Source organism: Bufo gargarizans, chromosome 8, assembly GCF_014858855.1.
Source record: "Bufo gargarizans isolate SCDJY-AF-19 chromosome 8, ASM1485885v1, whole genome shotgun sequence".
NCBI lineage: Eukaryota > Metazoa > Chordata > Amphibia > Anura > Bufonidae > Bufo > Bufo gargarizans.
The window spans coordinates 193,623,356-193,641,105 of record NC_058087.1 but is presented as its reverse complement, the minus strand read 5'-3'; the positions used below and the strand labels follow the sequence as shown (position 1 = coordinate 193,641,105).

General features: G+C 43.3%; 1 protein-coding gene across 1 annotated transcript; it reads right to left on the bottom strand.

Annotated features, from left to right (window-relative positions):
- Positions 1 to 380: 380 nt before the first annotated feature.
- LOC122945541 (tripartite motif-containing protein 14-like) lies at positions 381 to 8,672 on the bottom strand. Its single transcript, XM_044304605.1, has 2 exons — positions 8,482 to 8,672; positions 381 to 1,173 (listed from the first exon to the last, which is right to left on the bottom strand). The coding sequence occupies exons 1-2, from the start codon at positions 8,670 to 8,672 to the stop codon at positions 624 to 626; spliced, it is 741 nt and encodes a 246-aa protein (XP_044160540.1). The 3' UTR covers positions 381 to 623.
- Positions 8,673 to 17,750: the final 9,078 nt, after the last annotated feature.

Sequence of the window (17,750 nt, the reverse complement as noted above, 5' to 3'; positions counted from 1 at the left end):
ACCCCTGACGAAGCTCGACTGAGCGAAACCCGGGTCGGGTGATTGATCCTTTGTATATTGCTTGTTTATACCTGTATATTGTGAGTATAATAAACCCAGTTTTACTCCAATTTGCATGACGGTATTTCACTATTGGCTGCATTTTTGGTGTTCCCTAGAAGGGAGAGGAGGAGAGGCTTCGATTGGCCTGTTTGCTTTCCCATGTCCGCGATTATTTGACTGGCTTCAAAGGTGGAATTTCTGCGACTTCTGAGGCAGCGCGGTCCAACAAAAAGAAACGCATTTACCTGTGTGAACTGCACCCACTTCACCATTGGGACCTGCGACGCTTTTAGGCAACGTACTTTTTGAGGCTTTTTTTTATTATTAACACATTGCAGGTATTGGTGCGGATACGCTGCGGGTCTGATGTGCGTTCACCCGAACTCGTGTGCAGACGACGTAACTTCTCATTTGTCTCAAGCATCGATTCTGGATCTGATCTCCAAGGAATATAAAATAATCGTACAGTAACCCCCCCCCATAGAGCCGCCATATACATTGTGTGATCGGAGGCTCCGCCCATACAGCGCTATATAGTGACTTATAGGTGGAGATTATAACGGGACGTGGACGCGTCGGCCTCAGCTTATTATTCTAACAGAGGCTCCATCCTGCACATAGAAGAGAACATGTAGGGGTTGAGAGAAGGAGGCGGTGAAGGTGTGTAAGTGTCTGATGGGGTCACACAGCTGATAGAAGGACAGACGCCCGGCCTCATAGTCTAAGAAGACCCCAAGTCTAGGACATGTTGTATCTACACTGAGGGGGGATCCGGCTGAGCGGTGATACACTGTACATTCTGCACCAGACATATCCAGACACCAAGATTTATCATTATATATAATACCAGACTGCCATCCTTCCCTTTTTATACTGGGATAGGACAGTCCGATGGCACATGTTCCTATCTGGTCCCACTCTACCTCCCAGTAATGTCTTCCTGAGGAGAGGCCACATCTGCTTAACACCTGGGCACGATCCAGGAACCTTCCCGGTGATTCTGGTCTGTTCTGTTCTTCTTCTGTTCTTGTTGCTGTTTTCAGATCTTCTGATATCTTCACACGTCTATGAGCAGTGTCCTCATCCAGCAATATGTCTGGAACATGGAGCCCGAGCTCTGATGTGACATTGGTGACAATATATGTCTGGTATGTACTGAGTGTGCCTTATTGTATTTAATTTAAGATTTAACTTTTAATTATATCTATTAAAAAGATATTTGAGACTTTCTGGAATGAAGTAAATTCCTGCGCTTTATAGGGAGGTTAGCATGGGTGCTGAATGATTAGAGTGTATTCCTATTGGAGTGCCTGCAGGGAATATAATATATAGAGGGAATGGGTCTGAATGGACCAGTAACTTTCCCTATACATTAACCCTACTTGGCCTGGTCTAATGAGTGGAGGGGCCTCACTGGCTGTAGTCGGGGCACTCGTCCTTAAAAGGACGACCCCCAGCCTCCGGAACCTCGGACCTACACTTAATATCCCTATGCTCTTACCTCTCTGATGATAGGCATGCTCTGTGTCCTCCTCCGACGCGTTTCACCAGGTAGGGGCCTGGCTCTTCAGGGAGAATTGAGGATGGGCGCCTGGAGCAGTGGCTGTGCGCCTGTTAGGATCAAGCGGCAGTGGCAAACAAATGATTAGTTTCTGTCTCTTTATGTGCGCCTAACTCCACCTATAGTTCGACTGACCAATCCGTCAGCAAGTGGGATGTGCGCTCAAACTTTTCCCCCCTCCCCTAGTTACCTGTCAGATCCAGGAGGAGAAGTGTTCAGCCAGATGCCGCTTTCTTACTAGAGCGGTCTCGCTGCTCTCCGCCGCTAAACCGGAAGTGACATGATACTGGGGAGTGGTTTAGTTGTCAAGGGGATCTCACACCGCGTCCCCGGCAGGCTCTCTGTATTGTAAGGTTCTAGTCCGCAGTGGCTATGATAACATCTAATACTGGATAAGAATCAAAAAAGAGGAGTTAGTAGATGTATATTAACATCTTATGTCACCCCTAACTGGTATCGATGTTTAAAAGCATCTTTTGTCTACATTCAGACAAGCTGCATGCCGCTGGCATGCACATCATACTACATGATTATTATATGAAAGATATACATCGGATGTTCAAATGGAGATCCTTCTATATTTTATTGATGGTATGATTCACTATTTGGACTCTTTTTAGTAGTCCAGGAAGGAACTGGTATAGTGATATATTGGGTCCATTTTGAAAGAATATATATATGAATCCATGCACGCACATATGCAATTGTGAGCGCATACATATAGAGGAGGCCTCCACATGCAAACATACATACATGTAAATCCCTATATGCATACGTGCATGCGTGCATGCATGCGCACGCGCAATCCACGCCTCAATTAACATGGTTGCGTACAGTGCGGGTTTTACAGGAAGGGTTTATACGACAGATATTCGTTAAGACCATTCGGTGTTACTGATTTCATTTTATAGATCCATCTAGTTTCGGCCCTCAGGATCATTTTGTCCCAGTCACCTCCCCTCCTGGGTCTGGGCACCTGTTGGATGCCTATGAATTTGAGACAGGCGGTGTTGCCGCCATGACAAAGGTTAACGTGCCGTGCTACTGATGTGTCTTTATTGTTTTGAATGTCATTGAAATGGTCTCTAATACGTCGTCTGAACTCTCTTTTTGTTTTCCCTACATAATCAAGAAGGCAGGAGCATTGTGCCAGGTAAACTACTCCCATTGTTAAACAGTTCACATAATCACGAATGACGTAGTTTATGCCGGTATATGAACATGTAAAGGTCTTGGTCTTGGATACCTGGCTACACGCTACGCACCTGCCACATTTGTAGGTACCTGTAGGTTTCGTTGACAGCCAATTACCAGGGTTGGTGGGAGGCTGGTAGTGGCTGTTAACCAATCTGTCTTTGAGGCTTTTTCCCTTCCTATAGGTGATCATGGGGTATGGTCCTATCATGTCCTCTAAATCTGGGTCCGTTTTGAGGATATCCCAGTATTTTGAGAGTACCTTTCTGATCTCCTGATGAGCATCATCAAAGGTCCCAATGATACGAGTATTATTTGCTGATCTGATAGGTCCCAGCCTCTTTTTCTTTGGTATGAGGAGCATGTCTCGATTTTCTGAGCATGCTCCCTCATAGGCTACCCTGAGTACTCCGTCTGGGTATCCCCTCTCTCTAAATCTGTACCTAAGATCCTTTGCTGCATTTTTAAAGTTTCTCATAGTGCAACAATTGCGCCGGAGTCTCAGGTACTGCCCTTTGGGTATGCCCTTACGTAGAGCATAGGGATGAGAGCTCTCCCAGCGGAGTAAACTGTTGGTGGCTGTCTTTTTACGATACACCGAGGTAACAATGTTGTTATTTGGGCCTCGTTCTATAAGTACATCTAGGAACGGTAGAGACTCACGACTGAATTCAGAAGTGAATCTTAGACCCAACAAATTATCATTGATTACCTCCATGAAATCCGTAAAGGAGTCTACAGTCCCTCTCCATAGGACAAAGACATCATCTATGAACCTCAGCCACAGAACTATTTTGTCTTGCCACTTTTCCATCTGATCTGAACCTATCACATTGGCTTCCCACCAGCCCAGGAGCAAGTTTGCATAGGACGGCGCACAGGAACTTCCCATCGCCGTCCCCCTGAGCTGGTGGTAGTGGCGACTGTCAAAGACAAAACAGTTCTTAGTGAGGCTGAAGTTCAATAGTTCAAGTACAAATTGGTTATGACCGGATAGTCTTTTGTCTCTCATAGATAGATAACTCTCCACTGCCTTGAGGCCTAGGTTGTGTCTGATAGAGCTGTATAACGCTTCAACAGCTATAGACACAAGCATAGTCTCGTCGTCTATACAGACACCACTCAGTCTCAGCAAGAGATCAGAAGTGTCCCGTATATACGATGGCAGTGTCTCCACAAATGGTTTTAAAATTTTGTCAACATAGACACCTATGTTTTTCCCTAGACTTCCTACCCCTGACACTATCGGACGTCCTTTTAGGGGTGTAGTGCCCTTGTGGATTTTAGGGGTGGAGTAGAAGGTCGCTGTGATCGGATATTTAGGAAGAAGAAAATCCAGTTCTGTCTGGTCAATGATTTTTTTCTCTCAGTCCACGGTTCAGAATTTCCCTGAGTTCTGAGAGAAAGAGGGGTCCTGGATCTTGTGATAATATGGCATATGTATCCCTATCCTTCAGAATATCAAGGCACATATTTTTGTATTTATCTTGGTCCATTATAACCAGGTTTCCCCCCTTGTCTGCTGGCTTGATTATTATGTTTCTATCTTTTTCCAGACTGATTAGGGCTTGATCTTCTTCCTTACTCATGTTCGATGCCCCCCTACTAATGTTTATTAATTCCAGGTCCCTTGACACTAATTTGTGAAAAATGGACACACTTGAGTCTGGTAATGGTGGTGGCATTTGGGTACTTTTTAGTTTTAGCTCAGTAAATGGGCCCTCTGCCCTGTCTCTCACCTTCTTCCATAAGTTCTACAAGGGTACGAGTAGCTTCCAACTCTCTGGGATTCATATTAAGCTCTTCGAGTTTCTTGCGGTCCTGAAGGCGGAAATGTTTGTGCCAGAGTAGTTTGCGTGTAAAGAGAGCTAGATCTTTGCTCCATTCGAACATGTTGTATTTTACCGTAGGGACAAATGACAGACCTTTGCTTAGGAGAGATATGTCACTAGAAGACAAATTGTAGGATGAGAGATTAATAATTTGCATCTTATTAGGTGTATTTTTTTTTTGTTGTACGTATCCCCCTACACCTTGTTTCTTAGGTCGTAAGGCATCTGTGTGGGGGCCCGGGCCAAAAAAGAGGAGGATGATGCCGCTGAGGATGAGTGGGCAGGTGTGGATCCTACTGTATTGCATGTTTGATAGCTCTCCCCGTAGGTATTCCTAGCTGTTCTGGGTCTACCTCTGCCTCCTCTCCCTCTATATCTTTGCCCCCTACCTCCTCTTGTTCTACCTTGTTCGCTTTCAGATCCTTCGGCTTCTTAGCTACTCGTACCCTTGTAGAACTTATGGAAGAAGGTGAGTTCTGAGAGAAAGAGGGGTCCTGGATCTTGTGATAATATGGCTTCACAAATTAGTGTCAAGGGACCTGGAATTAATAAACATTAGTAGGGGGGCATCGAACATGAGTAAGGAAGAAGATCAAGCCCTAATCAGTCTGGAAAAAGATAGAAACATAATAATCAAGCCAGCAGACAAGGGGGGAAACCTGGTTATAATGGACCAAGATAAATACAAAAATATGTGCCTTGATATTCTGAAGGATAGGGATACATATGCCATATTATCACAAGATCCAGGACCCCTCTTTCTCTCAGAACTCAGGGAAATTCTGAACCGTGGACTGAGAGAAAAAATCATTGACCAGACAGAACTGGATTTTCTTCTTCCTAAATATCCGATCACAGCGACCTTCTACTCCACCCCTAAAATCCACAAGGGCACTACACCCCTAAAAGGACGTCCGATAGTGTCAGGGGTAGGAAGTCTAGGGCAAAACATAGGTGTCTATGTTGACAACATTTTAAAACCATTTGTGGAGACACTGCCATCGTATATACGGGACACTTCTGATCTCTTGCTGAGACTGAGTGGTGTCTGTATAGACGACGAGACTATGCTTGTGTCTATAGATGTTGAAGCGTTATACAGCTCTATCAGACACAACCTAGGCCTCAAGGCAGTGGAGAGTTATCTATCTATGAGAGACAAAAGACTATCCGGTCATAACCAATTTGTACTTGAACTATTGAACTTCAGCCTCACTAAGAACTGTTTTGTCTTTGACAGTCGTCACTACCACCAGCTCAGGGGGACGGCGATGGGAAGTTCCTGTGCGCCGTCCTATGCAAACTTGCTCCTGGGCTGGTGGGAAGCCAATGTGATAGGTTCAGATCAGATGGAAAAGTGGCAAGACAAAATAGTTCTGTGGCTGAGGTTCATAGATGATGTCTTTGTCCTATGGAGAGGGACTGTAGACTCCTTTACGGATTTCATGGAGGTAATCAATGATAATTTGTTGGGTCTAAGATTCACTTCTGAATTCAGTCGTGAGTCTCTACCGTTCCTAGATGTACTTATAGAACGAGGCCCAAATAACAACATTGTTACCTCGGTGTATCGTAAAAAGACAGCCACCAACAGTTTACTCCGCTGGGAGAGCTCTCATCCCTATGCTCTACGTAAGGGCATACCCAAAGGGCAGTACCTGAGACTCCGGCGCAATTGTTCCACTATGAGAAACTTTAAAAATGCAGCAAAGGATCTTAGGTACAGATTTAGAGAGAGGGGATACCCAGACGGAGTACTCAGGGTAGCCTATGAGGGAGCATGCTCAGAAAATCGAGACATGCTCCTCATACCAAAGAAAAAGAGGCTGGGACCTATCATATCAGCAAATAATACTCGTATCACTGGGACCTTTGATGATGCTCATCAGGAGATCAGAAAGGTACTCTCAAAATACTGGGATATCCTCAAAACGGACCCAGATTTAGAGGACATGATAGGACCATACCCCATGATCACCTATAGGAAGGGAAGAAGCCTCAAAGACAGATTGGTTAACAGCCACTACCAGCCTCCCACCAACCCTGGTAATTGGCTGTCAACGAAACCTACAGGTACCTACAAATGTGGCAGGTGCGTAGCGTGTAGCCAGGTATCCAAGACCAAGACCTTTACATGTTCATATACCGGCATAAACTACGTCATTCGTGATTATGTGAACTGTTTAACAATGGGAGTAGTTTACCTGGCACAATGCTCCTGCCCCCTTGATTATGTAGGGAAAACAAAAAGAGAGTTCAGACGACGTATTAGAGACCATTTCAATGACATTCAAAACAATAAAGACACATCAGTAGCACGGCACGTTAACCTTTGTCATGGCGGCAACACCGCCTGTCTCAAATTCATAGGCATCCAACAGGTGCCCAGACCCAGGAGGGGAGGTGACTGGGACAAAATGATCCTGAGGGCCGAAACTAGATGGATCTATAAAATGAAATCAGTAACACCGAATGGTCTTAACGAATATCTGTCGTATAAACCCTTCCTGTAAAACCCGCACTGTACGCAACCATGTTAATTGAGGCGTGGATTGCGCGTGCGCATGCATGCACGCATGCACGTATGCATATAGGGATTTACATGTATGTATGTTTGCATGTGGAGGCCTCCTCTATATGCATGCGCTCACAATTGCATATGTGCGTGCATGGATTCATATATATATTCTTTCAAAATGGACCCAATATATCACTATACCAGTTCCTTCCTGGACTACTAAAAAGAGTCCAAATAGTGAATCATACCATCAATAAAATATAGAAGGATCTCCATTTGAACATCCGATGTATATCTTTCATATAATAATCATGTAGTATGATGTGCATGCCAGCGGCATGCAGCTTGTCTGAATGTAGACAAAAGATGCTTTTAAACATCGATACCAGTTAGGGGTGACATAAGATGTTAATATACATCTACTAACTCCTCTTTTTTGATTCTTATCCAGTATTAGATGTTATCATAGCCACTGCGGACTAGAACCTTACAATACAGAGAGCCTGCCGGGGACGCGGTGTGAGATCCCCTTGACAACTAAACCACTCCCCAGTATCATGTCACTTCCGGTTTAGCGGCGGAGAGCAGCGAGACCGCTCTAGTAAGAAAGCGGCATCTGGCTGAACACTTCTCCTCCTGGATCTGATAGGTAACTAGGGGAGGGGGGAAAAGTTTGAGCGCACATCCCACTTGCTGACGGATTGGTCAGTCGAACTATAGGTGGAGTTAGGCGCACATAAAGAGACAGAAACTAATCATTTGTTTGCCACTGCCGCTTGATCCTAACAGGCGCACAGCCACTGCTCCAGGCGCCCATCCTCAATTCTCCCTGAAGAGCCAGGCCCCTACCTGGTGAAACGCGTCGGAGGAGGACACAGAGCATGCCTATCATCAGAGAGGTAAGAGCATAGGGATATTAAGTGTAGGTCCGAGGTTCCGGAGGCTGGGGGTCGTCCTTTTAAGGACGAGTGCCCCGACTACAGCCAGTGAGGCCCCTCCACTCATTAGACCAGGCCAAGTAGGGTTAATGTATAGGGAAAGTTACTGGTCCATTCAGACCCATTCCCTCTATGTATTATATTCCCTGCAGGCACTCCAATAGGAATACACTCTAATCATTCAGCACCCATGCTAACCTCCCTATAAAGCGCAGGAATTTACTTCATTCCAGAAAGTCTCAAATATCTTTTTAATAGATATAATTAAAAGTTAAATCTTAAATTAAATACAATAAGGCACACAGTACATACCAGACATATATTGAGACCACTGAGATATTATATGAGCAGGTCTATTTGACTTAGACAATTAATCATAAACGGTACATAATATTGGTGACAATATCCCTCATAGATCGGTGTAAGGTCAGTGAGATCAGAACCTCATCCAGATCATCCTCAGACCTGGTCTTTCCACCATCTCCCCCTGTGTCCTCATCATCTCCACGACCACATACTGTAATGTCACTTTCTTGTAGGAGTCTTATTAGGTCGGTGACATGACACATCTCCTCCACGTGACGCATCTTCCTGGACAGCTCGTCTTCCTCTATTTACAACTTTCTGACCAGATCAGATATCTGGGACACAATCTTCTCCTGCCTGGAGATCTCTCTCAGCTCTTTCTTTTCTGACATTTCTAGTTTTTTCTTAATGTCCATAAATAACTTCCTGACGTTCTTCCTCTTATCAGAGGCTTTCTCCTGGATATTCCTCTGACGATCCTGCAAGTAATTTTCATTTTTTTTTTTATCTTAATAGTACTGATTAATAAAAATAAAATAAAATTAGGCAGATGTAACAGGAGCATAAAGCCGGCATGCACGAGATGCGGAGGCTGATGTGCAAGCAGATGTGGAAGATGGAAGCGCTGCACCTCAAACAGATGTAGGAGTTGTTGGAACTTCATTACCAACTGAAAAAGTTCCCATAGAGGCATGTTTAAAAAAATATATATATATTTCTGTTGTAACATGTGTTTCCGTTTAATTTTAATAATATTGTTTTATTTTCGAACGATAAGGTTGCAGTAAAGCCCCTTTAGTCCAGGGTCAAACTCATTAGGATCAGGAGAGACAGTAGCAGCAGCAGGTAAATGGTAACGGGGTAGTGTAAGGCCTACACATAGCTCGGCCAAAATCATCAGGACAGACAGCATGTAAATAGTAACGGGGTAGTATAAGGCCTACACATATCTCAGCCAAAATCATCAGTACAGACAGCAGCAGCATGTAAGTGGTAACAAGGTAGTATAAGGCCTACACATATCTTGGCCAAAATCATTAGGACAGGCAGCAGCAGCAGCATGTAAGTGGTAACGGGGTAGTATAAGGCCTACACATAGCTCGGCCAAATTAATCAGGACAAACAGCAGCAGCATGTATATGGTAACGGGGTAGTATAATTCCTACACATATCTCGGCCAACGGGGTAGTATATATGGTAACGGGGTAGTATAATTCCTACACATATCTCGGCCAAAATCATCAGGACAGACAGCAGCCAGGGCCGGCATTAGGGGGGCAAACTGGGCAATACTCCGGACCACCATGGTCTAAGGGGCCCCCTGCTTCAGTGCTGCTGTTCAGCTGAACGTCAATGGAAGCAAATGGGCAGACAGCTGAAAAGATGCCCTTTACAATACAGTGAAAAGCCCCCTCCCTGTACACATAACACAAGTCATTGCCACAGTGCTGCTCTGCAAACTGACAGCTTCAGACACCAGAAACACTCTTCTACTGGAGCTGTAGGACCTGCAATGATGTCACTTGCAGGTAGATGATAGAGTGGAGTTGTTAGAAGGAGGTCTGTGACGTCACTGGTCACATGCTCCTTGATGGTCACATGACCAAATGTGGGAAGTGCTGACAAACTCCGACTGCAGGAGCTTGTGGAAGGAGGATGGGCTGTGTGTACCTGCAATCAGCCCCAGTGAGGTATGATGTGCTGCAGTCCTGGAGTACACAGAGCTTCATGGGGAGCAGGTGAGGGGCAGCATATGGACCTCATATATGAGGGGGTAGGTGGAGCACTCAGGGGCAGTGGGGTTCATGGAGTGCAGGTGTATCTGTGAGGGGGGCATGTGGTGTATTCTGGGGCCATGAGGGTGCAGATCTGTCAGAGGGGGCTTTGTGGGATGTAATAAATCTGTAAGAGGGGCTTTATAGGGTGTACATATGATCCAACCTAAATATAGTCCACCACAACAGACAATTGAACATCCAAGTACTCCCAATAGAATACCATGCATACTTACATACCATCCGCTCACACAGAAGATCCAAAACACAGTTCGACAGCAGTGGCACATTATCTCAAGCTTACCCTAAAAAAACAAAAATATATAATAAGCTAAAGGATTTTATAGTGCATAGCTTTCACAGTACGGATCCATCCAAAACCACCTGGCTGAAGTCCAACACAGTCGGAACCTACCCTTGTGGTAGATGTAGTTTTTGTCCATACATACAAAAACTAAAGATGTTTACAAACCCCTTGGATGACAGAAAATATGAGATCAGGGAGTTCATTAACTGTCAAACAACGGGCATTGTCTACATTGCACTCTGTCTGTGTCCCAAACTTTATGTGGGCAAAACATCTCAAGAATTCCAACGATGAATTTGCCAACACATAAGCAGTATTAACACGAAGTCGGACACAACAATATGAAGACACGTCAGAGCTTTTCACAATGGCGATCCGAAATCCCTAAAGTTTTGGGGTGTTTGCAAAAAAACCTTGGGGGCACGGAGAGGGGATATAGATAAAATCCTGCTACAAGAAGAGACAAGGTGGATCTACCGCCTGAATAGCCTTAGCCCCAATGGGCTTAATGAAGGCTTTACCTATACATCATTTCTTTAAGATGAAGACAGCACAATATACGTTGAAGAAAGAAATAAAATTCAATGTGAGCAGATACAAATGCTGGTTTATTGATCTACTACCAGTACTTCGTGGTGGGTAGCAAACTGAGCCCGATAGAGGGATTCCCTTGGGGCCAACACCTTCTCATATTAATGTTGACAGTAGTTACAAGCTATTAAGCCAGTAAGCATACGAAATATTAAGGTCAACTTCAAGCGACAAGCGATCGTTAGGATAGCATTACAAATGTAATATGAATACAGTGAACAAACTGTATAGTAAATAACCATCATTATAATATGAGGAGAGGGAGAAAGTGTGTAGCTCTCAGGGTCTCTCATAGTGGGTCTGTAAACTAGATTAATAGGAGGATACTAGGGAATTGTAGTGGCAGTGTCAATTAACCACTAGCGAATATGATAAAATTAGTGTATACTAAGTATAGGAGCAGCCGCAGTACCCTACTTGGCCCATTCTTTTGCTAAGTCCCGGCGCATGCGCAGTGGAAACCAGTGGGTGCGAGTAGAGGACTAGTTTTTGCGGCGATTTACATTGCGCAGCTGGGTCTGTGTATCTAAGTCCCAGCGCATGCACACTATAAGCACAGGAGTAGCTGCAGTACCTCCTTTAGCCCGCTTTTTCCTCTAAGTCCCGGCGCATGTGCACTGATAACGAGCGGGTGCGAATAGAGGACAAGTGTCTGCGACGATCAGTACTGCGCAGGGAGTTTTTTCATCTAAGTCCCAGGGCATGCGCACTACAAGGCAATAGGCACGTATGGAGGGTAAGTGTTTGCGGCGGCCTCTATTGCGCACCTGGTCATATTGTACCCCCCCCCCCCCAGTGACGCCACTAACCTGTCATTGCAATAATGATAGGCTACAAGTAACTAGTTAGATCCATACCCACCATGGATTGGTGCCTGCTCTCACAGGAAGTGAGAGATCAGAGGATAAATTTCCCCACCAGCGTTAGGTATTCAAGTCTGCCCAATACCCCTGATGAAGCCAGAATAGCTGGCGAAACATGTTGGGGGGCGGAACTTAGGTTTTAATCTGCTGCACTTCAATGAGCTATTGCTGCGATCTATGTGCTTGATGCAATAACACGCATTGCCATAAGGCTTATCTGACATTGGTGCTTACACCCCAGATACGGGGGCCAAGTAGACATCAGGCACAGCATAGCATTTTGGAAAAGAATGAGGGGCACTCCGTATAAGGGAACAGGAGACAATGGTTAACAGTACAAATTTAATGTCACATCAGATCATTATACATAAAAACCACCCTTAAAAATATAAAATATGTATCAACATACAGGCAGGATCCTGATTGAATCGCGCTAATTCAAAAGTCCATGAAACGCCAACTCAATCACAACAGATGGTAAAGGCAAATGGCCGTTTCCAAGATGTATCTATTGAATATAGCACAAAGAGGTGCAAATTCTCATCAGTGTCCAATGTGTAACCACCGAGATCAGCGATACTTAGGTGAAGTTCTGAGCAAGGGTGCTCTTCTTGTAAATAACACAGTAGCAGCCGAAGTCTCTTACCCTCTGTATCCACTCCGCTTGGAGGCTCGAGGTAGCGGCTGAATGTAGCTAACGCGGCGTCCCACGTGGTGTAGAGTCTGACGCGACGTCTCACGTGACTCACCAGCTTGAATTGTAGTAGCGTATTCCTATGACGCTCACCAGCTCTGTGTTAGCCTGGTTAAACAGATGACCCCGACCGGAGCAATCACTCAACGGTCACTCGTAGTATTTGGGGGAAAAAAGGCTCACTGTCTCGACTTGCCCAAACGCGTTTCGAGGTATACACCTCTTCCTCAGTGGTGGAGACAGTGAGCTCTGAGCAGCCTTTTATATCCTCCAAGAAGTCCAGCTCAGGTGAACCTGCTTTAATTGAAACATCCGGAAAACACGGCAACGGAACCTAATTGTGTTCCATATCAAATCCTGCAACATTCATATTATTAATACTATAGACCTAAAAATATAAATATAAAATATCTGGACAACATGGTATCTATATCCGGATAACAACTAGTGAAGTAGTGTTATCCCACAGTTTTTCAACATACAGCATCTGCAGTCAAGTGTTAGAAGACAGACAGCAGGTATACATGGATTCATCCCACAAACTTAATAGCTTCCCATATTTACATACTATATCAAATTATAATAAAAATATATAAAAAATGACACTGCCAATGACTCTCATACCGTTTACAGATAAAACGCACAGAAAACGCATATGCGTCTTCAATGCGTTTCTGATGCGTTTTCTATAAAAAAAACCTATAAATTGCTCTAAAATCACCTTCTATATAATCTATAAACTATTACATCATAAATTTGTACCAATATTATAAAATATACGAAGCATTAAACCATCGCTTTCTTCATAATAAAGACCTGAAGAAAATCCCTTCAAAGAGGCATAGTGTCTAGTTCAAGAAGAGGGTGGAAATGTCCATTTGTATGCTCCCCTCCCTTATCTACATACAAATGGACATTTCCACCCTCTTCTTGAACTAGACACTATGCCTCTTTGAAGGGATTTTCTTCAGGTCTTTATTATGAAGAAAGCGATGGTTTAATGCTTCGTATATTTTATAATATTGGTATATGCTTCGTATATTTTATATATTTTCCAATATACTTTTTCCTTCCGTGCGGTCTGGGTGGACCGAGAGGTGAGCACCCTATCCATTCAGTACATAGGGTGAGCCGCTGATTTTGACATTTTTTGCTATTGTTTGATCCACCCTCCAGCTGTGCTCCCCTAATACTAGTATGGATATTTGGGAACATATTAATAGTAAGTTTAAGAAAATTGATGAATTTATATTTAATGATGAAGGAAATGTCGGACCGAAGTATGCTAGATCTAATGATGATGTGTTTAGAGACTTGGAGAAACTCCTTCAAAGACAATTACGGAACAAGTGGGAGGTGACATCACTTTCCCACTTCCTGCAAAAGGGGATAATCCCGAAAGGCTTAGCCCTAAATAAAACCCCAGCGAGTGATCTTGTTAATGAGACTTTTAGGGAAGACTGGGATTCTTTCCTAAAAGCTCAGTCGGTTTGCCTGATTCAGATGATTATTAAGCGTCGGCAAGAAATATCAGGTGAATTAGGTGAACAAATTACCCTAATTAAAAAGGAATTAGAACAGTTTCCCACTGGGGAAGAAACAAAGGGTTGGCATGATAGGATCTGTAAAAATCTGGATACCTTAGAAAAAGAAATTATATATAAAAAAAACTAGAAAATTGAGGGGTCAGTATGGGAGTATCCCCAATGGTAATAATGAATATGTCCGAGAGAGGACCAGTGACAATATGGGATCACAAAGACTCACTACCGACACTAATGACTTGATACAACATGAATCACTGATTGCAGTTACAAACAGATATGAGGCATTATCATCACCCCATTTTTTAGATGGGACTCCCCCCCATCATCGCTCCAAAAGGAAGCAAACACGTACACCCTCCCCACCAAGGAGACACGGGAATATACAGAAGGTAGACTACAAACACGATTACAATTTAAGACAGCGATACCCGGAACATCGGGGGAACCAGACAAGGACACCAGGGTCGAGATACAATTACAATCAGACACGGTATCCCCAACCACACAGTCAACAAGAACAAGTATATCACAGAGGCCAACAAGCACACAGACACGGCGAAAGATACGAAGAGGTAGACACACAAAAAAGAAGGAATTATCACAATCCACCGAGGAAACATCAAACATAATTAATATCAGTTCGATTACACTCACAGAAACACAGATATGTCTTCTTAATAAAGGTTTCAAGTTTTCTCCGACCAGGGCCCTGGATAAATTTTCCACATACGTGGGAATTGAAAAGTTTATGCGTAGGCTCTGTTTGAAGAAATATTTTCTTAAAAATTCAGTCGCTGGGATAGTCCCGGATGTGCCATATGTTGGGGAATACTCTCATACTGACTGTAAAGTCAGATCCAAAAAATACCCTAGACAGGAAATGAGTGGAGAAATGATTACATTTAAAACGAATATAGAAAAAGAATTAAGAACACTAAAGGGTCGCACTCAGAATCCGAATTTAACAAAAAAGGAACGGGATGCGATCCAAGAATTCCAAAACACTGGGGAGATTACCATTAGACCTGCCGACAAGGGAGGAGCGGTGGTTATTTTAGATACGGAAGCATATAGAAAAGAGTGTCTAAGACAATTAGAGGATGGGACTACCTATCAGAAATTAAAAGGAGATCCAACAGAGGAATACTACAAAGAGTTAAAAAATCTGTGTGATAAGGGATTAAAGGCGGGATTCCTTCAGGACCATGAATTTAGATTTATTATGGAAACGCAAAAAAGGATTCCCGTTTTTATTGTCTCCCCAAAGTCCACAAAGATTTGAAATGTCCACCAGGGAGACCGATAGTTTCAGGAATTGATTCTATCTCGTCGAATCTGTCACGGTATATTGATCGCTGGCTCCAACCATTAGTTAAGACCAGGGCCTCCTACATTAAAGATACGACGGATATTGTCAAATTGCTAGAATCCTTAGAATGTAAGGAGGGGTGGCTACTTGGCACACTTGATGTCAGCTCTCTCTATACCGTGATCGAACACGAGATGGGAATTGATGCGCTGTTGAAGCAATTTCAGAAGGTGAGCACTCTCAAAAACAAACAGTTAATGTTCATTCTGGAGGGAGTAAGATATATTCTTTCACATAATTATTTCGCCTTTGAACAGGATTTTTTTCTTCAGCTTACAGGTACCGCCATGGGCACCAGATTCGCCCCCAGCTATGCCAATCTCTTCCTTGCCCAATGGGAATGTGAGACCATCAGGCATAGGCTGGGGGGGAGTCTGGTGCTGTGGCGTAGGTACATTGATGACGTGCTATTTATTTGGGAGGGCACGAGGGAAACCCTTGAAGAATTTTTGATAGAGATTAATATGAATGATAGAAACCTAGTGTTTACTCCAAAAATTAGCCATAAAGAGATTGAATTTCTGGATATCAAAGTGGCAATAGAAGGAACTACGATTAAATGCTGTACTTTCGTGAAAGAGGTAGCTAGGAATAGCTTCATTCGCTTTTCTAGCTGCCACTTACCAAAATGGCTACTTAACATACCAGTCAGCCAATTTAGACGATTGAAGCGAAACTGTACTGACCAGAAACAATTTGAGGAAGAAGCCACTACTCTCAGTCAGCAGTTTCTAGAGAGGGAATATCCAGATCAGACAGTAAAAAAAGCTCTAGAAAAAGTTAGAAATATGCACAGACAAGATTTTTTCGTCCCGAAAGGCGTGACCCCAACAGACGAGATTTTGAGGATGGCCTTGCCCTACAATTCCCAATACCGACAGGTAGAAAAAATAATTAGAAAATATTGGCATTTTCTCCTGGATGATAAGATCATAGGTCCATCTCTGACTAGAGACCCAAGGATCACATATACTAAAGCGGTCACATTAGCATCGAAGATAGCACCCACATTGAAAAGGAATAAAAAAAGGTGTTTCTGAAGGACAGAACTGGTTGACAATGGGCGGTTTCCATAGATGTGGGCGGTGTGGTAACTGCAAGATGACAAATTTTGCAAGGAAAACCACAAGTGTCACCTCGACTCAAAACTCTTTCAGGTTTGACATTAAAGAATGTCTGACCTGTGATTCGACGGATGTAATCTACCTTTTACAATGCAGTTGTCAGAAACAGTATATAGGAAGGACTAAGAGGACTTTAAAAAAGAGAGTGGCAGAACATCTGGCAAATATTAAAAAGGGCTATCTGCTACATTCCCTCTCAAAACATTTTAAAGATGTCCACGACTGTGACCCCTCGTCCCTGACATTCACTGCATTAGAACGAGTGAAAAAACCATGGAGAGGTGGCAACCATGTGGCCGCCATGTCCAGACAGGAATCTCGCCGTATTTTCGAATTTGAATCCCTTATTCCCAGGGGTCTGAATGCGGAATGGGAATTGTTTGGATTCCTCTGAGGGTCGGGGGGTGAGCTGGGTGGTGATGCAGATTCAGAGTTTGGCTGTTTCCCCAGCACTCTGTTCCTGCCTCCCTGCCCAGCTCCCCTCCCTTATCTACATACAAATGGACATTTCCACCCTCTTCTTGAACTAGACACTATGCCTCTTTGAAGGGATTTTCTTCAGGTCTTTATTATGAAGAAAGCGATGGTTTAATGCTTCGTATATTTTATAATATTGGTACAAATTTATGATGTAATAGTTTATAGATTATATAGAAGGTGATTTTAGAGCAATTTATAGTTTTTTTTTATAGAAAACGCATCAGAAACGCATTGAAGACGCATATGCGTTTTCTGTGCGTTTTATCTGTAAACGGTATGAGAGTCATTGGCAGTGTCATTTTTTATATATTTTTATTATAATTTGATATAGTATGTAAATATGGGAAGCTATTAAGTTTGTGGGATGAATCCATGTATACCTGCTGTCTGTCTTCTAACACTTGACTGCAGATGCTGTATGTTGAAAAACTGTGGGATAACACTACTTCACTAGTTGTTATCCGGATATAGATACCATGTTGTCCAGATATTTTATATTTATATTTTTAGGTCTATAGTATTAATAATATGAATGTTGCAGGATTTGATATGGAACACAATTAGGTTCCGTTGCCGTGTTTTCCGGATGTTTCAATTAAAGCAGGTTCA